This window comes from Daphnia magna, linkage group LG8 (genome assembly GCF_020631705.1).
Source record: "Daphnia magna isolate NIES linkage group LG8, ASM2063170v1.1, whole genome shotgun sequence".
Taxonomy (NCBI): domain Eukaryota; kingdom Metazoa; phylum Arthropoda; class Branchiopoda; order Diplostraca; family Daphniidae; genus Daphnia; species Daphnia magna.
In genome coordinates, this window is record NC_059189.1 from 2,309,275 (window position 1) to 2,332,834 (window position 23,560).

The 23,560-nt window shown below is 42.5% G+C and overlaps 3 protein-coding genes and 1 long non-coding RNA gene across 4 annotated transcripts; 2 read left to right on the forward strand and 2 right to left on the reverse strand.

Moving 5' to 3' along the window:
* Positions 1-287: 287 nt before the first annotated feature.
* Positions 288-10,635, reverse strand: LOC116928415 (histone-lysine N-methyltransferase trithorax). The gene is made up of 18 exons (XM_045178509.1): positions 10,298-10,635; positions 9,613-10,153; positions 9,312-9,549; positions 9,040-9,252; positions 8,783-8,974; positions 8,401-8,711; positions 8,106-8,326; positions 7,958-8,033; positions 7,565-7,747; positions 7,431-7,500; positions 7,127-7,361; positions 6,476-7,051; positions 5,945-6,403; positions 5,236-5,884; positions 4,611-5,169; positions 1,971-4,545; positions 1,725-1,904; positions 288-1,646 (listed from the first exon to the last, which is right to left on the reverse strand). The coding sequence occupies exons 1-18, from the start codon at positions 10,463-10,465 to the stop codon at positions 1,473-1,475; spliced, it is 7,620 nt and encodes a 2,539-aa protein (XP_045034444.1). The 5' UTR covers positions 10,466-10,635; the 3' UTR covers positions 288-1,472.
* A 4,618-nt stretch (positions 10,636-15,253) lies between these two features.
* Positions 15,254-16,732, forward strand: LOC116928418 (post-GPI attachment to proteins factor 4). Its single transcript, XM_032935500.2, is given in 3 exon segments — positions 15,254-15,413; positions 15,481-15,859; positions 15,861-16,732. Coding segments are annotated over 2 exon segments (1,128 nt in total). The 5' UTR covers positions 15,254-15,413; positions 15,481-15,511; the 3' UTR covers positions 16,641-16,732.
* Positions 16,733-16,840: 108 nt separating this feature from the next.
* LOC116928421 (cell division control protein 42 homolog) lies at positions 16,841-23,545 on the reverse strand. Its single transcript, XM_032935502.2, has 5 exons — positions 23,016-23,545; positions 22,562-22,620; positions 18,857-18,960; positions 18,598-18,682; positions 16,841-18,442 (listed from the first exon to the last, which is right to left on the reverse strand). Exons 1-5 carry the CDS (start codon positions 23,230-23,232, stop codon positions 17,981-17,983), a joined length of 927 nt encoding a protein of 308 aa, XP_032791393.1. The 5' UTR covers positions 23,233-23,545; the 3' UTR covers positions 16,841-17,980.
* Positions 18,960-20,310, forward strand: LOC116928426. Its single transcript, XR_004397207.2, has 2 exons — positions 18,960-19,827; positions 19,903-20,310. It is a non-coding gene; the product is annotated as an uncharacterized LOC116928426 (long non-coding RNA).
* Positions 23,546-23,560: the final 15 nt, after the last annotated feature.

Here is a 23,560-nt window from a genome sequence, read left to right on the forward strand (position 1 = left end):
TGTGTTTTGTTTCGCGCGTGGCCCAACGACGTTGCATTTGATCTTATTATTACCCATCGACATCCGGTTATGAAAAGTTATGTTTGTTTTTTTGTTTTTTTACTAAGTATGTTTTTTTTCCTAACAAAAAAACAAATGAGATAAATTCTTTTAATTGTTTGACATGACATTTCTGTATTTAAGGAAATATTTCTTTTCGGAAATTTGTTTATGTTTTTTTAATGGCGCCATCAGCTGTTCAACTATTGTCGGCTGCTAGAAAACCAAAATGAAAATAAATGCGATTATTTTTTTAAAGACACCAATCAATTTATTTTTCTTTAAACTAAAATCTATAAAGCTGATTTTTTTTTTGTTGAGTTTGGTAGACAAAGATAAAAATCGAAATAATACACCTTTGCTCAGGCTTTCTGAAAAAAAAGGGGGATACAAATAATATGGGTTCAAACAAAGCACACACGATTTAAAAGAATTTGCGTCGTTTCAGCTTTAAGAGAAAAATAAAAACGAAGGAAAAAAGGTTAAAATGACATAAAAGCATTGTGGGTATTATGCTTGTTTGTGATGATTTCCTTTTTGAACTATCGAGCATAGAGAGATAATCAAAGCGACAGTATTTTAATAACGAGCTGCATGTTTTTTTTTTGTTTTTATGTTTTGCTTTTTTTTAAGAAATAAGGCTTCACGAAAATTGTGACGCTGATTAAAAACTACGTAGATCACTTTCCACTATTTTTTTCATCCCATTGCCAAAACAATTCTATCCCCACCCTAATCACCTTGAACGCGGGCACACTTTCTCTAGTACATTAACACGCATGCACACAATCACACTTCAATGTCGTTTGCTTCTTCGTCTTCTAATATCACAATTAGCCACAGAATTTCTACTTTTATAAAAAAGGCTGTGAGTTTCCCTTCTTTTTTTTTTTTCACTGAAAAATTCACGCACACGCAATTTTTGTTTAAATCGGGAGGTCGGGGAGAAACAAGAGATAAGTTTTTACATTGGATGTCACACACGTTTCTTTCATTGTTGTCGTTTTCGTTTCCACGCACGCTCCCAATTTGACTATTGTAATCATCCATCATAATCGTTAATTCAAATTGGGCTCCACCGGTATAAACCTGAATCCGAAAGAAACGATCCATACATAGAACAAAGACACGAGTTTAAAAAGCTGTTAAAAAATCATTTTTACGTTTTTCTTCTTTCTAAAAAAAAAAAAATGCTTTTCTTTTATGTGGGAGGATTAGATATAATTTTTAAGAAGAGAGAAGAAATGAGAGGCAGAGGGCAGAATGCGGATGGCATTTTTTTCCCCATCGAAACGAGATAAAGAGATAAAAAGCAAAGGAAAAATTGCCTCCGACTCGTTTCTCCCCCTCTCAAAGACGCCGCTAAGCACTTGGAGCTGCCATCTAGGGGTCGGGACTGACCGATTCCCGTTGTGGTTCAGCGGGCACCACAATCAGTTAAGGTATTTCCGGCACTTGCGCGAGCCACAGGTGCAACGAATCTTGACATCTTCCAACGGAAATTTGTAGTCGTACGTCAACTCTTCTCCGCGCTGGATACGCCTCAAGGCAAATATGATAATGTGTTTCTTGCCAAATATGTCCACAATTCTAGAGTAGCAGTTGGGCTTCAGAAACAAGAAAAGACCATTTCGACGTTAGAGAGGATTAAGCAGCTCTACACAATACAAAATAGCTACACATACCTCGCACGAGTGATTGATGAACCGGGCTGCATTGCCATGAACTGTGGCGTCCACCACTGTTTGCTCATCAATTCGAAACATGTAGCAGCCCATCCCTTTCGCCTCGTATTCTTTCTCTCTTTTATCGCACAACACGGACCGAATAACCTGCCCAGCATACTCAACCACCATTTCACCACACTATAAATCGCACAAGAAGATTTTTCAATTTAAAAAAGGATTTTTGCTTTGATCAAGTCTTTTTACCTCAATGTCTCGTTTGCAGAATAATCCGCGACCGTGGATATGTGATCGATAAACACCAACAGAAGTCTTGGCCACTTGGCGTAAATGCTTGAAACGGACCGTCATGGGCAATAACTCAAAGTTAGTGACACGACGTCCAGCAGCTGGCTGTTGAGCGTCTTGATCGGCAGCAGCCCTGACTGACAGCTGAGGCCTGGATCGATATTGAGAGGCCAACCAGCCAAACATATCGTATGGCAATCTCCCGTCGAATGGAGCTGCCCGGACGCAACCAAAAGTGGAGCCAGTGATCAATTTCTCAACCGATTCACGATCCCTGTTGGCACGATAACGGAAGGTGTAGCCAGGGAATTGATCTGCGTTGGGTAACTGCTCCAACAGATTGATGACAGCGTGATGGTGTAGGCCAGTTAGATGGAGATTGCGTTCATCGATACTCTTCGTACATCCACTATAAAGTGGTTCCATCTTCAAAGCTAATCGGGCATCTTGGACAGCGTCCAACAGCTTCTGCCAAACGGCCGAAAGGGAGTTGGATCGGGCGTAGAAACCATCGTCTGAAACGAGTTCGTAAACAATGTGGGCTTCTTTCTTTGTTCCATTTTCTGGGGCCGATTTCTGTTGTACATCTTCGGCCGGCAGAGTCGAGTCAATAACGGGCCAAGATACAGGTTCAGCATCCATGTCGGATGGAAGAATTGGCGGTTCGGAGGACGCAGGTGGCGTTGCAAAGACGTCGCTGATATCAGTAAGTTTGTTTGGCAATTCTGGTGTCGCTTCAGTCATTTGAGAAGCTACCATTTCTACCATTGCCTCCGTAATTGAGAGGCGCTCTTGTTGTTCGCTAGAAGCTTTTAAATGAAAAGTACGAGTTGCTTTTTCAGGTGCGCTAGGATGGGCCACCACTTTCAGCTGCTGGACAATTAATGGTGGGTCCTCTTTAGCTTCATTTCCCACAGATGTAATTATTCGCGCAGGTTTCTTACCTCCCATAGCTGAACGATAGCTATAAGTCGGTTTAGGAGGTTTCCCATCTACAGCCGGAACCTCTCCTACAATGTTATTATTTAAGGAAAGATCAGGCCTCTTTTCAACCTCTTTCAATACGTCCAGTTCGTCAAGAGCTTTAGAATTTTCTTTTTTGGCGGTTTCTTGCGTAGGAATTGATTCTTTAGGTTCAATTATATTGACGACGGGCTTAGCAGTAGTTTCATTGGCTATTTTCGGAGATATAGTCTTCTTTACCGATGGCGGCTTTGTATCCTTGGCTACCGCTGGACTCAGCTGTATGGTTGCAATGGAAGGTGATAACTGAGAGGCAGGTTGCAGCGATACCGAAGGTAAATTAAATGAAACTAAAGATTGTTGGGGGAGGATGACGATCTGATTAGATGTTTCCCACGGGACTTGTACATGTTGATTCTGCAAAAGGGTAGAAAGAGAGGGAATGGTGGTGTAGTTGGTAACACCCACGTTAGTCGTCATAATCCCTAGAGTAGACAACATGTGTGACGGTATTGCTCCCAAGTATTGCACCACGGGACTTGACGTTTGCTGAGTCAAGGTCAAGCCGGAAGAGGATAATGAGGGTATGGAATTAGCTTGTACGAACGCCTGCTCCATTGATGGCGGCATAATGATGTAATGTTGCTGCGGCACATTCAGTGTAGGTTGTGAGATGAAGCCACACTGCACACCTGAATTGGTAGGGTTCAGTTCTGGTCGTGTGACGTACAATACTGGCGGAGGAGGAGATTGAAGTGCCATCTGATAGGATGCCGGTATTGGTGATGGAGCTGGTACGGTGAAACGGACATTCTGCAGTCCGGTAGGAGCGGGTGGATGAGGTTGTCGGATTGCCAGCGTTCTAGGAGGGATGGCGTTGACAACAGGCCGGAAGCGTCGTTTTTGGTATCGAGGTTTGACGTTTCCTGGAGGTTTTGAAGGCACCGACTGATTCATGGATTTTGTGGGTTCGATGGGCTTTTGGCCCTGAGAGGAGGAATTGACGACAGGGACTTGAATTGGATCGTTTTCCGGCTGAGACTGAATGACCTCTGCCTCTGTTACATGATCCATTGGTTCTTCTTTAGCTTGAAATTGAATAGGGATCGAAATATGAGGATCGTGTTCCACTGGTTCTAGTTTCGGTTTCACTGGGATGATGTCTTCTTCACTTTCCTCTTCACCGTCGCTACTACTACTCAGCATTTCAACGCAACTTTCCACGTGCTTATTGAAACTCTGCAATGTTCGATAGGACCGCCGACAGCGGCGGCATTTCACTGGTTCCTCAACGACCATGTTTTCTTGTTTCACAACAACTGTTTTCTCCGGTTCAGTATCGGAAGAATCAGCTGCTCCATCTAGCTGAAGGATGTTGCCTGGCGAGCCTTTCCTGTGCCATGGAACGTCCGAATTCACTTTCTTCAGAACATCGTTATGAGATAAAGGCGATACTTTGATGCTAGCTAACAAGTTATTGCTATTCACGCTATTCCATTCAGATTCATTGCCATTCCAATCTAAATTTGATGGTCGTTCTCCAGTTGGAATGCTGGAAGATTTGACAGTCCTAAAACGATTTTGTAAATTCAGTAACTAAGAGATGTGTAAAGCAACAATTGTCATTGTACTCACGCCGGCACATTAATCCGCTTCTCATTGCGATTTTGTAATCGCATCTTTCTCCATTGCGTGTAACTCAGACGCCTATTTCTCAAATTCCTTTTGGGAGGAGTATTCACTTCAGGTAACTGTGGGTAATTGTTGCTCGGCAGAGTACGTGTTTCGTCTACCGCAGCGCCAGAAAACGTTGAAGGCTTTGGAGCAGTAGTGTCAGATTCTATGTCAAGTGAAGCCAGCAAAGCGGAATCAAGGAAGATAACAGCATGTTCCGGATCGGCTAGCCACGCCTCGAGTGCGTTGTCTTCCGTAGGACTAGGCGATAGTTCCCCAGCGTCAGAGTAGAAGCCAGAATCTCTTAATTCGTTAGGCGTTCCACTCATTGCCACACTTGCGTTAGGTCCACCTTCCAGCTCCTGCTCGAAATTAGCATCTTCCAAGACCATATGGATTAATTCACGATCGTCTTGAGTATCGAGTTCAGCCAAATTCAAGCCCGATTCTGCCATAATGACGTCTTCTTCTTCATGGCTCACGGTAACGTTGGTTTCCAAATCTTTTCCGTCAATTGAACCTAAAGACAAAAGAAAAAGAGCTTCCAGATGTGTCCAAGATTTCCATTATTTCCTTCTGAACTTACCAGGGATGTAAATTGTCCTCAAGGTGTAAGATACAACTTTCCATGGCTCTTTGACAGACCAGTATCTCCGTTGACATTCGAAACCGACCGGCGTCAATGCCGAGTTTTCACCTGAAACGTCAGTCCGGAGCTGCCCTATAGATGAGATGGACAGAGATCCAATGACAACTCGAATATCACGGGGAGTGCAAGGTTTGATCCGTTTTGATTCAGCCCCCAGATCAACATAGACGCAACGAGCCACTTCAAAGTTTGGTGGATGGGCGACAAGGTTTTTACTAGATTGTTCCTTTGCATGATGGCTGCAAATAAGACGCTTGCCTTCAAGCAGAGTTACTTCCGTTTCTGGTTGCAAACAGCACGGAAAATGCAAAGAGACTTGACATCCACGGACGCAACAGTTCACTGTTGCTCCTTTGGCATGGCAATGTTTGCAACGAGAGCCACTACCTCTAGCAAGAGCATCAAAAACATTCTGAAGCGCCCCATCCACTTCTTCAAAGACTTCGTTGGACCATAGAGCACAATTGATATGACACCATATATCACTGCCACAGTACAAGAGACGGCCCTCCGCAGCTGCTGCACCTTCCCCTCGCCCGTGACATAAAGCGCATAAACGAATGTCGGATTCCGCATCGTATTCCACCTGAAATTAAGACATCAGTATTATTCACATCATTATCGCCCTGTTGTTAGTGTTGCATACCTTGGCCGTAATGGAGATTTTTTGTCGTGGAACTATTTGCCTTTGTTTAGATTCCATCCAGGGTATAAGAGAAAAAATGGTGGACTCGGTCAAGCTTAGTTTGTCGGCAAGCTGGCGGATATCCGTGCAGAATTCAGCACAATCTCGATATTCATTCCGTATCACTTTATCGTTAATGGCTTCGAATATATTCGAGGACGACGTTGTTTGCATGTCAGCAATTTTTGCTAGAGCTTCACGAAGCATTCCATTAGCACAGCGAAGCAAATCATTTTTCCAGTTTTTGTCTGGAGAGCAAAGGCTGCAGACATATTCAACATTTGTTGTCGTGCAAAGGAAGCGGAAATCTTCATCAGAAAGTTCTTCGCATTCTGCATGAATCCACGTTCCACAGCAATTACACTCCATCTTCATTTGGCGACTTGTGTGACATTTGAAGCATAACGGGCAGAATTTTTCCTACAATTAAAAACAACAAAAGATGAATTTAAAATGTTATGAGTGAAAGCTACAGGACGCTGTTGTGCAAACCTCCACTCGAGAACACGCGAAGCACTGCCATTTGGCTCTTCGCTTCCTTTTGCTAGATGGATGAGCTGGTCCGAGACAGGACCAGTGATAGGCATGAGAACAGCTAGAACAAACCATCCTTTGTCCGGAACTTGAACTGCAAATTTGGCACACAACACAATTCAAGCAGATCCAAGGTGCTCCAGGAGTATTGATGACGGCTGACATAGCTGTCTCGCCTTTTTCCACAATACAGCGCGATTCGATTCCGTCTTCATGAATTCGACCTGCCATAGCTTCCCTGTCCCAGTGGTGGCAATCCGGACGAACGGAATCGGACAATGGAGCGCTATCCGCTACGCAAAAGGGGTGAAAACATTCACAGCAACTGGAACAGGAGACTAGTTCATTTCTTCCTGAGCTGCCACACAGGAAACAAAGGGGTGACGTCATGCCAAGACGAGAGCAACACATTGCGAATCCTTGATCCCACACGCGGTCCGCATCGTAGTGTTCCCAAAGATCCGGCAATAGTAAACCCTTGGGTAAAGGCTTTGCTGCTTTACGTCCTGCCGAACCGGATGTCATGCAGCGAAACTAGACACATTGCAAAGAAACACAGGTACATTAAACTAAAAACCCAATAAAAAATTTAACTTGAGCGAAATTCACTTGAGAATTTTTAGATCGGCACTGATCCTGCTGTTGCCAAGCCCGAACAGCAGAAGTCATGAGTCCGACGCGTTGGTTGGAGCCCATTTTGACGTCATCGTGAAAGGTGACGTGAGATCGCTCCCCCTGAGAAGTGGTTAGAGGCATGGCCGGGGAGCTCAAAGAGTTTTTTCGGTCCGTTGAGCGGGGAAGTTTCGAAGAATTCTTCGCAGCGCTAGATCCGTTAGCCAATATCCTGTAACCGTCCAAGAACAATCTTATAATCTACAAACAAAACGAATGGGAACAAAACCAAAATACTAACGGTGCAACGTCGAAAGTCGCGAGTTTGAGTGGCACAGAATCTGGCAAAGAACAGCAATCGCACGGTACATCTAATGGATTAGATACTCAATCATTTCACTGCATAAATATTCTATTCAATCGGAATGCTCATACCGCATTGCTTGGAAGCCGAACGGTCCGAATCTCCATCATCGAACGTCGCCCGAGGTTGCGCGCGGGCGACTATCGCGCTCCGACAAACGTGTTTCACCCTGGGTCCTGACTGGATTTCCGCTGTCGAGCCTCCACCACCGCCGCCGTTTTTTTCTCTGGTTCTAGAACCAGGACAATGCTCAGCTGTTCAGTTGAGAAAAAGCAACGTGTTGCAAATTACACCCACTTAAGTATCTTATTTACTAAGGCGAGGTGGGGCTCGTGTGACAGAAATACATTCGTTTCTCGTCTGTTTAGTTGCACGTCGTAAGGAAGGCGGCTGCGAATCGTTCAGTTCCAGGTACACAGGTACTTGTGTCGTTGTCTCAAAAAGCATAAACAATCAATATTTACCTTTTTTCGATGCATTGGGTTTCTTTTTTATTTTAGGTGCAGCCGGAACCGAAGGTAAGGTAGATGTAGCAGGCACCTGGTTCAATTATTCATAAATTCACTTGAATAAGAATGAATAAATGAAATAAGAAATTTGATATGATGTTACATTAGGAGTTGAGGAAGAGTTAGACTTCATCCGTATCATTTGCCCTCGATTAGGAGCCCAATGTATGACAGTAGGACGGTCAATTGCTAAAGGAATTGCGTCCTGCATAAAAGTTGGAAGCAACTTTCGTAGATCGTCATGATCAGCCTCTCGCATTTGAAATCCAGTAAGGGCGAGTTTCAGCCAGCAGGCTTTGCAGCGGGCCGTCATCACTTCACCATCTGACGAACGTAGTGATGAATGGGAATTATGAAATGTGGAGTGCTCCTTGAACCACAATTAATAATTGGCATACTTGGCTTTTCTTCGGGCGGACAAGAAGTATTCCATCGATGCACTGGAGGCTGGATACAGTGGCCGCTGCCAACCGCGCACTTGACAGGCATCCTGGCGCGAAGCACACGGGAGATAAATTTGCGGCACGGCTCGCAACTGAAGGTGCCAAATTTGCGCGCCTGAAGAATAAAAGAGTAGCGGCGAACGGCCCCACAGACTCCGCAAACGACTGTCCCTGGTATTCCTTTACTGTCGCTTTGTTCCATGACAAATGCGCATCCCAAGGGATTGGTAACGGTCGTTTCGCTTGCCCTTTGGATGCAGTTTGATCTGTAAGGATTATTTGTGGAAAAAGGTTAGACATCAAAGAGCTGCCGATAATAAGATTACAAACGTCATACTTGGCCGGCGAAGGATTTCGGACTTTAGGCAACTTAGTCGTCAGCTCCTTTGGTAACGCTGGGATGCGTGGCACTGGGTTCGTTGCTGTTTTTAATACCAGCTGAGCCGGTCGAAGAATCGACGTCGAACTAGGTTGGACGATTTTGTTTGATTCCGCTGGTTCAGGCTTTGGTTCTACCAACTGTTGTAACCTGGTATATTCAAGAAATGATGACAATTAATTATTTTCATGGAACGTATTAGAGTTTGATTATACCTGGAAGGCTGCCGCAACTGTTTCAATAGTTTTTGATTCAACTGTAGGCGAGCCTTGCGAAGAATAATTTTACTCTTTCGAGCGCTACTGCTACTACTGCTGTTGCTATTCATTCTTCTGCGCTTGTAAAAGAGATCATCTTCTGATGATGATGATGATGATGAAGAAGATACAGACAGCGAGCTTGCACGATTTTCTTGAGTCTCCGTTTTGCTGAAAGACAACACCGAAAATTGAGTAAAAACCCGATTGTAACTCGATAAAATTCTCACCTTTCCAGCGGAACTTGGGTTTCAGTCTTGACATCTACAAGCTGTAATCTGGACTCCCATTGTTTTCGAAGAAGCTGCTGAATTTTATCTCTAAGCTTTTCTGCTTTGTCTACCTCTCCACACGGACTTCGTTTCCTTCTACTCTTCTTCTTTTCAACAGCCGCCTGCTTTGGATCCACTACATCATTTGTCATGATAGTAGTATACCTTTCAATTTCTCTCTTGATTCGATTTTTCTCTGTAGTACAAATTAAGGTATAAAAATAAATTCATAACGAATAACGTCAACAGTATAATTTACCTTGCTCGGCACTATCCTCTCCATCTTGACACTGGGTTTTGTTTGTAACACTGAGCCGAGATTTGTGACATCTTTCACTTTCTTCACTGGAATCCCTTTTTCCATTTTGGTCTTCTTTAACAATCTTAGGAAAGACAGAGAATTTGGGAGCAGACACAGCTTTTAAGGACTGCACTTGCTTCAATGACTTTTCTTGTAGCTTTTTCTCAAGCTTTTTACCATCAGCAACTTTTTCGTGTTGCTGAGTACATGACAATTCACTGTTTTTCCAATTCACTGAAGATGTTTTATCCCGAGGTAAATCATCCAAACTTCGATTTGAGACCAATTGTGTCTGATCTTGAGTGAGCACAACCGGTAAAGCAGGCACATTCACAACATTTGGTGAAACATCTGAGTTGGGACCCCGAGACACAGTTTCTGGAGGTTTACGACTCACTATGTGACACGTTCCAAGTAGTTTTGTCTGCGTAGTTCCAGGTTGGGAGTGTGGTCTGAAGCTTTCGCCAACTTTTTCGAAACCAATAAAATCATCATTATCCTGTAATGAAAATAAACAATAGTAACTTAGTTGTGCTGGACTAGAATAAAAACGCGGCCAAGGTTACACCACTATATCACAGTGTTATATTACAAGGCCGCTGGTGTAAGAATACAGGAAGCAAAAGGGCGGGAGCGAACTTACCTCTTCGTCAGCTGCGAAATGTTGATTGAACAATTTCAAACCGTAAGCTGCCTGTTGTGCTGCGAATCTTGAGGAATCACTGACACTTGCAACAGTGTTGGAACTTACTCTAAAACGAGTAATTTGAGACGTTTTCGGAGGTTTACCTGGAAACTTGGCTTTCGCCATATTGACATTTCGACGCGTTTTTGTTGCACTAGACTTTCCACTTCCCCTTCTGCCCTTGGTTTGGTTGCCTTAGCTACGGTCCCTTTGTGTGAGTGTGAGTCTAGCGAGCCTAGAGCCAACTGCAGACGCTTGTTAGGGAACGAAAGCGGCGCCAAAATTCCCCCCACCCGCCACACTGTGTCTGTGTGTGTCCCATTGAAAAGGTAACAGACAGACAAAAAAAAAGAGAAAGGGACGCACGAAATAAAGGGAGCATGTCAGCATGGGGAGTATTCAATCACCCCTATTTTATAGTTGTTTGGTTACCATCTGCCATTTTCATGCATAACAATTGGTTCCGTTCGGTTATCCTTCAGCTTCAAAAAATCCATATATTAACAATGATATATTATGATATACTCAGGATATACTTGTATTCGATATTCTATAATACATACTTCTGCAACAATCGAAGTTACGCGTATGTGGTGGCCGTCGTAGTCACACATTAACCTGACAGATGGCGTTGAAGATAAATTTTTAAAAAAGCTTTACGAAAAAAATTGAATTTAAAAAGACAAGATAAAAAAAGAAAATCATCGTTTATTGGCAACCTACGTGATTGCTTCTGCGTACCTTTTTTCGGTTGCCATAGTACTGAAATACCAAAAGAAAATAATAACCGACACTTGAGTTCAGCAATTCATGAATATCCGCAACGGCCGTGTGCATCTTCAGTTGAATAGAAAAGTAGGCAATTGAAAAACAAACTTTGAATAATACTTTTGTCAATCCTCTACTACAGTTTTACAAAAGCTGAAAATAAAATAGAAAACTTTCTTTCCCGCAGACGCCTCCATTTGTCACAAACCCGAAATTTGAAAAAAGAAATCTAATAGGACTTTCCTCTTTAAAAAAATTTTTGCTGTCAGTCCCGCGCCGCTGTAACACGCAGTCGTAAATCTACACGATGCGTGCAACCTGTTCACTCTTCACTGCTGTTTAGTGGGTGGGTGCGGGGGTTTCAGATTGCCAATGCCGCAACGACATTGCGCGTTGTTGTTTTCTTCTTTTTTTAAATTGTTTAATGCATCAGATGCCACTCCTTTCGGATTTCTCAATATTCTGTTAAACAAAACAAAGGGAAACATTTTATTTAAAGCTATTGTATTTTAATGCGTGACCAGACTTCTTCTTTCGTTCGTGAATATCGTTGCAAGCTGACCAAAAGAAAAACAACATTTAAGCTTCTTTTTTCGGAATTTTCGTGAGCAATGAATGGCGTCATCGACAAAATGGCGTACAAATGCTCTGTCTATAACCACCTCTCCTTTTTTTTGTTGTTTTTATGACCGATTTGGCACGCTAAAGACGAGTAGATGCGGGAGGATTTTCGTTTTATTTTCAACATAAAAAATTCTTGTCTTTTTTCCAAACTATTTTTCCCGTTCATACAGAAGAAAAAGAATTTTTCTTACTTTTTTTTTTTTTTTACCTTACAAGTCTGAACGCTTTGTGCTCTGCATAGCGACGAATGTTATTTCGTGTCGGCTTATTTATCCTGGACACACCAACTTTGAATTGGAAAAAATTCCCGCTCGGATATTCCTTTTTTTTTTCTTTCTTTCGGGAAGATGTATTACTGGGACCCAATCTGGAAGTTGTGTTGAACTATGTCACGCTCATTCCCGCACCGTCCTCGTGGTGATAATGCAAACGCACTGCCAAAAAATTAAAGATCTTCACGATCTTTGAATACAATTTATCAACAAAAAAATCGTGTCTAGTTTTCTTTTTTTTTCTCTCTTCAACTTCTTCTTCTTTTCTTCGTACTTCTGGTTTGAAGAAGAAGAACCTCCTCCAGCCAAATGGAAATTACAACCGTCCGCGGGAGAGAGTAAAGCGTTGCGAAATGCAAAAGATTGTGGACTCGGGCCATTTTCGTCCCGTGAGAGTTCGTGTTCCGCGCCCACCTATTCCGTCTTTCTTATACATTCTTTTTTAGTTGGCGCATATATCATCATGCTGGCTAAACGCTCTCCCGCTGGCCGGTTGGATTCGTTCCATCTTTCGTCATAAAAAAAAAAAAGCTTTTAGTTATCCATATGCTATTGATATGCGTATGAAGGAGATAGCAAAACAATTGACGTTCATTTTCTTCTTTTTGTTCGTCCATGAATCTTTTTTTTACCTGATAAAAAGTAGCAAGTACAAAATTAGATCGAAGAATGTGCAGCCATCTAGCGGAAATTACTGTACAGATTGAAATCAAATTTCTTTTCAAAAAAATTAATACAATTCTCCAAATATTTGATCAGGTCCACTGCAGATAATGGCAATTCATTTTTGTTTCCAGATTTTTTTCAAAATCAACGCCGGAACTAATGACTTTCTATAGCTCTTCAGCCACACCCAGCGTTCTGGGAGGATTGCCTTTGTGTCATGAACGTTGCAGCAGTGGTGAACAACAGAAAGGATGTGACATCATCCGAATGGCTACCAGAAACCACCGACTCTTTTGTGTGCATGTGTCACACAAAGATGTTGTGTAGCAGCACTATAAACACCCCCTCCCCTGACGCAAAACTCACTGCGGACATTGTGGGAAAATGGTGATAAGCATTTTGTTGTGTTGTCACAGATTGGGAAACGCGCATCGAGACGAAGAAGCTTGTTCTTTTTATAGCCGAACGGGAAATCGAATTTCGATGCCTTACGTATCCGACCGACGTGCCGTGAATAAATGCAAAACGATCGTGAAAAACGATGAAGCCTTGAGAGAATAAGAAAACGACAGCTGACGGAAGAGCAGATCAATGATCTTGACAGAACCCCTCCCAAAAGGCAAAAACTCACTACATTCTAAATATATTTATATTAGTGATCATCTTCCACTTGAGACAGGACAATGCGCTTTTCCATCATAAGCGTGGACGAAAAAAAAAATGGGATCCAAAGTACATGCTCATCATCAATCCTTAATGCTGCTGCGTGTAAGATCAGAGAGCTCACGAGACTTCAGGCGGGAATAAATCTAGAAAAAGAGCAAGGACCTCGTTTTTTTTTCTTTCGTAAAGCAGTTCTGCATGAGGCACAGCTGTTGATTGGAAACCGTCTTTCACACAGACAAGGGCGGAGTCGACAGTAATGGGTACACACGGACGGAGAGTCTGATAACGACAACCCATTATTTCACCCTCTTCTTTTACCCTTTTGACTTGATTGTGTATTCAGCAGAAGCTTATCACCCATTTTCAAAGTTTTCTCCGCTCTCTAGTATATACGTAGTTGCCTTCGTTTATTTTCGTCCTTTTGTTTTGTTTTTTATAAGAGACGTGTCATCGTTCTGGGGGCTTCTTATTGTGAATGGAAGACCACGGTCGGGGAAAAGGCCATTGGCTTCGGCTAATGGATTCCCCCTATGACGGAACCGACTTCCTTAAAGAAAAAAAAAAGGGGAAAATCTCCTGAGGACAGGTCAATATTGAGACTGCTGGGCACATATCAATCGCGGTTATGAAGCAAAAGAACAAAGAGCGGGCAGAAGCTTGTGTATAGACTCTTCTATCTATGTACGTACTATCTGTACGGAACCTGTTTTTTCTTTTCTTTTTTTCTTAATGGAACGAAGCCCGTCATTCGTGTTGGTTTACCTTTTGTCATCCTCTTGCATCTCGGCATGTTTGTAAAAAAGAATACATAATAGATGAAGAGAACGGTTATCTACCAACAAGAGCCCGCTAAGATTTAAGGGCGGAAAGTTGTTGTCTATCAGGAATGTTACGTAACGGAAAATTTCAAAAGAAAATTTCTAAAGGCCAAACTAAAATTAGACTGTTTGACAAGACATTCCATTCATTCAGATACCGGTAAGTATGCAACATCCGATCAGCTGGTCGCTACCCGAAAAAAGAATTTAAAAAAATACGGCAGGTGCTGTTTAAGAATTGAAATTTAAACAATGGAGCAGTTAACATAAAGAGGCCATCTGTGTTATGCTTGGCAGACAGTTGAACATTTCGAGGTTAAATGAATAAGAATTTATAGCTCTGAGTAAATCAAATAGAAAGTTGGAAATGAAACGAGCAAAATAAATAGATGATGAAAGTGTTGTGTTATGAATTCAATCCGTAAGGAAGCGGCACTTTAATTTAGTAGTTAGCCTTTTTAGAATTACAAAGAGGGGCAAGAAAGAAAAGGGATGACGTAGGCAAATATAATTACGGAGTGGAAGAGGAGGACAGCCATTAGCCACGCTCGGTCTCGATTCACCAACTGATGGATGAACCTGTTCCAACTGGGCCGCTCTGGTTGATCAAGATGTTGGATTGAATGAGGTCTAGAATATAATGAAACAAAAAAGACAGCTTGATAAGTGACGTAGTGTTGACGATAATTGATCGAATCAAATGATCAGCCGAGAGACGGAAAAGATTCGCGTTTGCCGAGCAGTGCGGAAGAAGTCGTGACGTTGTCGTCTATTTCCGTCTGCTGGCCCCGACCTAAAAAATTGTGTAGCTGTTTTTAAACATGTCCAACAGTCAGCTGAAATTAGCAGAAAGTCACCAGGGATAGAAAGAGCCCCTTCGTTTATCTGTAAAATCATAAAAAAAAAGCCGGCTTAATAAACCATAGTAGGACCAATAAATCGCGTTTCTAAATGAATTAAGGACTTGAATGGTGCGTTATCATGAATCTCGAAACAAAAAAAAAAAATAAAAAATAACCGCCTCGTGTCGACACTCTGATAAAAATACATCGGCTTTAAAAAAAAAAGGGGCCATTTTCTTGTTTGTTGCTAGTCACGATATACGACAACGTCGTTCACCGAGCTATACCAGCGACCAGTCTTTTAAAATACCCGTGTATCAGTCGAAGAGATAAGGATCCTATTCTTTTTTGTCGTTTTCTTTTTTTCTTAGTGCCACGTCGCCATCGGCGGCCAGCTGGATGTTCGTTTCGGAACCGGGTAACAACTCTACGCTGCCATTACTTCCTGAAAGAAAAATAATCTTATAATTGTCGTTTTTAATTAGTTTCAGTCGAGTGTGGTTGGAATAGCTGGAGATGAGATATGAAGCAGCTGGATTAACGGTCTTGTACGTCCTGACTTTTTTGATCGTACTGCCCGTCTTGTGCAGCACGTGGCGCTATTCCGTCTATTATCGAGGGGCAGAATCAACGGATGAAAATGATCCATCGGTCCTTTCTTATTTGTCCGACGTGATGACGAGCGCCGTTAATGATGAGGCGGACGAACGGCCAATGTTTCTTCTGGTGACGATCGTGACAGTGAGACGGGAAGGCCATTTTTATTTGAGCCGCGTAGTGGCCCGTCTTCATCAATTGTTATCTGCCTACAATGGTGGCCACGGAAACGATGGGGTCGTTCGAGCCATGATTTGTAACGTCGACCGAGGATCCCCAACTTCATCAAGAGGCTCTTGACTTGCAAACCATCTATCCGGTGGTCCGTCGTGACGGCCAGCCGGCCATCAGCCACGGCGATCTGATGGATAAAGAGAAGGACGATTACATCTTTTGTTTGAACGCTAGTCGACATTATCACGACCAGATATCCATCAAGAAACGGCAGTCATCCGGGACTTATTACATCCTCGTGCTGGAAGACGACGCCGTCCCGCTCGACGACCTTTTGCCCGTCACGCGTCGCTTAATCGACTATTTGAAAATGCGTCGGTCAGATGACCATCAGGATTTCTTCTACGTCAAACTTTACCATCCCGAACGACTGCAAAATTACTGGCAGCCGGAGCCGTGGCGGATTGCCGAATGGATGGCCGTGTCCGTCTTGTCCGTCTTTCTTCTTCAAGTTGTGCTCGGTTTGCGATTGAGGCGACACTCGTTGTGGATTGTTTATTTCATGGCGTTGACCGAATGTCTCGGTCGTCCGCATTTGCTGCAATTCAAGCGATGGATCTTCGCCCGTCTTGCCAGTCCGGCTGCAGCTTACAATTTACTAGCGGCCACCGAATGCTGCACGCCGGCGATGCTCTTCAGCAACACTTCCGCCTACCTGGCATCCGCTTTCTTGTCATCCATCACCTGTAAAAGAGGCTACGCTAAAGACACGGCCCTCTACCTCTACGCCCGTCAATCTGGCCGTCAAGCTTTTGTCGTCGAACCGAATCTAGTCCAGCATATTGGCCGAGTTTCAACCCTCCGCTTCAACTGAGTCGCCTTACTTTTTGCTGCCTTTTTATGTGCCCCAATAATTTGTGCATTGTTTTCTTTCTTTTCTTGAATAGATGAGATTTAAACATCTAACCAAGCAGAAGAAATTGGGGGTAGGCAACTTAAAAATGTTGCCAACAGAAATTCAATCAACACGTTTCGTTTTTTTGTGTGTTTAAATATGTGTGTGTGCACGGTGGATGTAGTACGTACTTTCATCGTGTAATTATCTGCAAGACGGCGGATAGGGAAGGTCACAATGTGAATAATAAAGAGAAAATAGGAGAAAAGAAAGACAACGGATGTGTGTGCATCACGCACACACACACACACAGTCGAAAGAAATTCTAGTAGACAATGGAATTGTCGAGAAAGAAGAACTATACAATCAACAAGAACAACGGTCACAAAATATACTAAACAAACACATAGAGAGAAAGAGAAAGAAAACGAGGCCAAAATGTACAAGTTTTTGTACACAATATAGGGTGTAGGGAACCTTTTTCGAATGATCGCGCCAAAAGAAATCCGTAAATTTGCTATACATTTTTTAATACAAAATTCGGGTGCGTGTATACACTTAATATACTATATAAAAAGAAAATAGAACCAGAGAAAGAAGAAGACATATTTATAAAAAGCCAATGGTAATGATAGCGGTGGACAATTTTTTCAAAACGATATGGCATCATCGCGCCTATTACTTAACTCCCCCTTTTTTTGTGTGTGTGTGGAAAATTATATATATTTTTTTTGTCAAGCTCTCCCGCAGAGAAAGCGACGTTACATTTTTCTCTCACGATGTATAAATCCAAGGGTAGGCAGAAAAAACTCCCCCCCCACCTACACCCACCGAAAAAAGGAAAAAAAAACCCCAACCCCCACATATGCTTTTCTGTCTAGACTTTTCTCACGGGTCCGGCCTGCAAATATTGTGGACAATCAAACACCACATAACAAACAAATCTAAAGCATACACACACACACACACCTCTTTTTTCTTTGTCGTCAAGCAAAGAAAAGAAAAACATGGGAAAGAAAGAAAAATAAAAAAAGGACATTCTCTTCGTAAACCAATCGATTAATGTCATCATTTTTCTTTTCAGCGCATCAAGCTTGTCGCTTTTGAGTATTAACCAATTGTTCATCCAAGCAACGAAGCCGTTGTGTGTGTGTCTAGTGAAATAATGGCCGACGGTGGGTTGGAGATAAGAAAAAAAGAATCACAGTCCATCTTCGAAAAAAAAAAAAATCAAAAACAAATTCATAGAATCATTTGCAACAGGCCAATAGCTCAAACACATCCGTAGCTGGAATCACGAGAATGAAATGGCCCAAATTTTACGCCGAAGAAACGCAACAGCATTGGCAACAGAGCAGCCGTTTCCATAGCGACGGTTTGTTTTTCTTGTTGGGATTCTTTTTAGCTCCTCCGCTTGCCGGCTGTTTAGAAGAGCTAATGTTGTTGTCGGCCATTTTACTGCGTCGCAACGAGCAGCGCAACAACAACCCGCCGCGCTCCGTCGATCCGCTCGATTGCGACAGCCGCCAATTTTCGCGAATGGAATTGAGCAGCCGATTGCCCGTTCTCGACCGTCCCGACGAGGAAGCGGCTGTCAATCGACGCAATTCTTCGTTGCTGGACAAGGCCGCCACGATGGCCTCGTCGAACACTTCCTTCAGGTTGCGTTGAGTCAGCGCAGACGATTCAACGTACGTCCGAGCTCCCAGTCTGTCAGCTAGCCGGATGGCCTCCAGCTCACCGACCGGTTTCTCTCCGTAGCGAGCCAGTTCTATCAACACCTGGTTTGAGGCCAAAACATTTATTATTATTTTCGTTTCCCTTTTTTCTTTTTTTTTGGTTGGGTGGGCATTTTTTTTTTCTTTTTCTCAAGTTTTTTTTTTTAAACAAGAGATAAGACACAAGAAAAGAAAAAAAAACAGGAAGTGAAACTGACTTTGACATCGGATCTTAGGTCGGCTTGAGTCCCGACGAGGATGACCGGTGTGTCGGGCGAATGACGGCGGATTTCCGGCAACCATCTGGACCGAATCCAAGACGAAAAAGAACAAGTTAGAGAAAAACAAGTTGTCAGATGGAGCTGAATAGGAATCCAAAGAAAAAGGAGGGAATAAAGCAAGACAAAATGGCAGCGTGAAACACGATTCCACCACCCAGCGCGTGGTGGTAGTTGGGTTTTCTCATTTTCTTTTCACCTGGAGGCGACGTTGGCAAAAGAAGCGGGAGAGACGACGCTAAAGCAGACCACGTAGACATCCGTGCTGTCGTAACAGAGCGTCCGTAGGTTATCGAAATCATCCTGGACGAAAATAAAAATATTAAGGACACAATCCCGTTATTATTATCAGAAGAAAAGAGACGGCAATGAAGCATTTCAGGGCCGCGCTATTTATGCGACGAATAACGTGACAACACAACTATCTCTACCCTCCTTGAAAAAATGACATTTTTTTTTTATCTGTCACGTCTATGTTCAGATTATAATGCACTCGTTGTTTTATTATCCCGACAGCCTTATATATATATGTGTAATTAAAGAATTGTATTATATACGAGGGCACTTGACAACAATCAACTGGATTAGAGAGCCAAAATAATCAAATCTGAAGGTATTAGAGCATCTCGTTGTCGTCGACCGGACGTCAGTAATTATTAAAAATCTTGGAATTACGTTGGATTGAGGCCAAATGTTTTCTAGATCCCTGGAAACGAGCAACGAAAGCTCTTTAAACTTTCCCGGCAAACGGAAATCGCAGAGTTATTTTACCCCAGGTGAAAAAAACAAAACAGACAGGTGCACAACAGGAATCAGAAAAAAACAAACAAGTTTCCTGTCTAATAAGAAAAAATGTGAAGCAATCAAATGATAAGGGAAAGAAGGAAAATGTTTCGTGTTTGCGTCATCGATTTCTTCACGAAGGCGCAAAAAGGGGACAAGGAAAGTGGCGACAATACTGTCGACTGCAATTGGATTAGACACTTTGTCAACTAGGCCGTAACAATCAAGTGTTCGTGAGCGAGTGTCGAAAAGACCTTCTTGAGGGGGTGCGTGTCGGCAGGGACTTGAAGAAAACATTCCCGAAAATGTGTCCATATAGATTTTCGTCTTCAAGGGGACGCGGCGGCAATTAGAAACGAGTGCACGAGCCAATAAACACATTTAAAGGTTCTTTCCATCCTTTGACGTTAGTTACCATTAAAGATAACTATAGCCTCAAACTATTATTTTTTTTATTTTCAGGGGGAAAAAAAAATATTTAAAAACAAAATTTTTCAACGTGTGTGGTCGTGAAAAAAAAAACACGCTCGTCTTAGACGTCCTGTTATTACGACTTTGGTTACTCATCGGCTCCCCCCACCTTCTTCTTTTTCTAGGTTTCTCCAGTTGGCTGGACGACTGGAATGTGCCTCCAGTTCGAAAAAGAAAAAAAATGTGGCAAACGAACAACGGAACCCAAGAAAATGAGAAAAAAAAATCATGGCTAATCACGAACTGGACAACACATGACATTCCCTAGAAAAAACGATGTTCACGCACGAATGCTCCAAACTCTCACCCTCGTGTATCTACTTTCATCTCACGTGGATATGATTAAACCCTCAAAGGCTTTTCTTTTTCTTTTTGGTGAACAAGGATCTACTTTCCAGCTTCTCGTTTGTTGTTGTTTCATGTACAACTCATTATCTTTCTAGTCCAGACGCTTCTAATCCGGTTTGTCTCCCTTAATCTCTCATGCGTTCGGATAATATTCGAGGGTGGTTCGTAAACTTTGGCCCCGTGCCTTATTTTTCCGCAAACGGCCCATAAAGAAAAACCAATTTTTTTGGGCAGTTTTATCTCACAGAACTGAGAGGAAATGTACCCAATGCTCTATCGACAGGGCGCACTCTCTTAAATGCAGCAAAACTGTAGTGACCGTGACGTTAAGAATCATTAAAAAAAAAAACAATAAACTGACAATTTTGTTTCCCCTCTAAAAATATAATGAAAAATTGGGAGATCGATCCAAACGAAGTCGAGCGTGAGGCATAACGAACCAGAAAACCGGGAGAGAGTGGTAGCGTGACGTCAGCTTCGTTATCAACGAAGACAAAGTCGTGAATAAACTTTGAATCATTCGATGTCTATCGGTCGTTTCGAGATTAAAAAAACAAACACACAAAAGCGAAAAAAAAAAAACCGTTGTCCGCTTCATATTTTTTGAAAGAACAAACGTCTTTTTGGCAGGTTACGCAACCAGCCCTTCCCCATTTGCGAGGAGTGGCTGTAAATACTACCGTATCTCTTGTAGCCGTAGATAGACACTGCACGTACCTGTGTGCCACAACACCTGCCCTTTTTAACCTTTCATTATTTTTCGGAAAGGAAATACAGAGAAGAAGAAGAAGGATGGGAAAAAAAAACAAAAAAAAAAGTGGGTCGGCCGGGGTCAAAAAGTCCCTCCAAATGGAGAGAAGGTCGTTTGCCTATACACACAAATCCATTTTGGAAGTATCAATTTTTTTTCTTCATAGGTAGAAAAAATAAAATAAAAAATGTCCTCTAAAATAAAAACGAAGGAAAATACTGAGCGTGGGAAGGAGGTCGAAATAGTTATATTCCAACGATTACGATTATCCCTCTCTTCTCCGCCCAAAAGAAAACAGAAAGCGATTGTAACCACATACGTTTGGTAGTTATAAAGCGTAACCATGGCCAAAGAAGAATATCCTCTCTCTTTCTTATTGGGAAGTAGGCAAACACAATTACGTGGAAAAGACACGTGGATTCAATGTGACGTCACCGGTCGTGACTCACTGATCACCACCTGACCCGCTGCAGCGGAATTGGAAATAAGAATCGAAACTAACCAACAGAGAAATGAGAGGGTTTTTTTTTTCTTTCTTTCTATGTGATGTGAATCGGTTAGGGTCAATGTGCTAGTAGACACAAAGAGGGAGCTATCCAATGTTGTTTTTTTGATGGACTTTTGAACGTTCTCCGGTTTGTTATGTTCCTATGTTGTTTTTTTCGACGAAAAACTAGAAGGGGGGGTTGTATCTCTTTTTTTTTCTTTCTCTTGACTGAGCTTTTTCATCTTACCTCGAAGCGATTCCTGGGTTACCACCTGCCCCCTCCTGGCCCCGCTCACCTTTTGTTACTTCTCTTCCATCTTTCTTCAGGGCTTTTTCATTTTTTTTTTTTCCTTTTTATCAAGCCGCTTTTTTTTCTCGTACCTTTCTCTCATCTCTTCTTTTTTTTTTTACCTTTAAAATTTCCCTTTTTGTTTCTTCCTATTTTTTTTCCATTAGCTCCGCAGGGCCCCACAACTATCATTGACAAAAGGGCCTTCCTTCTCTCTCCCGTCTTTCCTTTACCTTCCCGTCCAAGGGCAAAATTTTGGACAAGGTTATTATACATACACACAGACTGTCTGTTGTAGCAGCCGATAGACTCGACCGCCCAAACTATCGACTTGTATACCAGCAGCTGCACCAGCCCTTTTTCACGCAAGATACACAACAAAGGAGCCGTGTGCGCAACAGGGCGTCCGACGACTTCCTCCGGCCAACGTCCGCCACTATTCAACTACCACCCACCCCCACTCCTCGTATAACGCGTAATCAAAAGTCGGCAGGAGCAAGGAAAATAGTAGCACAGCATCCGCATTAAGGTCACCTCAATTAAATGCCTTGAGCAGCTAAAAAACAAAAATATATCTCTCCGACGCAGCGTCAAGGTAAGAAAAAATGAACAACAAATGTGAAACACGCAACAAAAGGACAAAAGCTACGTGTTTTCAATGCAACTCCACGAACCGAATATTGTAAGAAAAAAAGAAGTTAATAATGAGAAACGAGACTGATACGAGGGGGAGGAAAGATTTCAGATAAAAAATAAATTTCACGTTTTGTCTTACCTGGCCGGCAGTATCGCAGAGTTGTAGTAGTATAGGCTGGTTATCCACATTAACTACGACTGAAACAAAAGAAGAAAAAAAACCAGTTTAGGAAGGAATTAATGTCAGAATCATATATTTTCGGCCCTGTTGGATTAAATGACTTTTATTTATTAGGTAGGATTTAAGGATCGTTTTCATATTTTTCCTTTGAAAAAATACATTTTTGTTGGTTTTGGCTCTGATGTCTATTAGACGTAACTTGTGCCCTGGTACGATGCAAAACTTGAATTTGAAAAAAAAAAAGATTGAAAGGCAATCTTCACGATTTTTAAAGAAAAACAACGTTGATTGTTGTTGATTGCTGTACTTTCAAGTTTGACGATGGAAAGCCTTGGCTAGGAGAAAATTACACACGAAATAGCCTTGGGACACACAAAAAAAGATAGGAAGGTTGTTGTTGATGATGGCTCACCGTTGTAGTTGTCGAAAGCAGTTGGAATATATTCTGTAGGATAGCCGTTAGTTGTGTAGCTGACAATCAAACTCGTTTTGCCCACAGCTCCATCTCCAACCAGAACACATTTGATCCGGCCGCTGTTGTTGTTGCTGCTGCTGCCAGTGTCACTGCTGTTGGCTGATGGCATCTCGCCGTAGGAATTTTGCAACTGCTCACGCAACAAGGGAGGCATCTCATTTGTCTCCCTCTCTTCCACCGTACACTCGAATAACTTCGCTGTAGCCAAGAATGAGACTCGATGCCTGAATATCGATGTGTGTGGATCGTGCCGATTCGCCAACGTAAGTGAAAAGCGCACGACCACGGCTTCAAATCACCAGATTTTGCCCTTCTTTTGTTACGTTCTTCTTGCTTTCACTGGTTTCCGTTTTCAAACTGCTGTCTTCGAATCACGGTGATTACACTTAACCACAACACAGGCACCGTTTGAGGCAGCCAAGAGACACGTGTGGCCGTCCTCCGACTTTTCCACTTCGACACAGCAACTGAGCAACATCCAA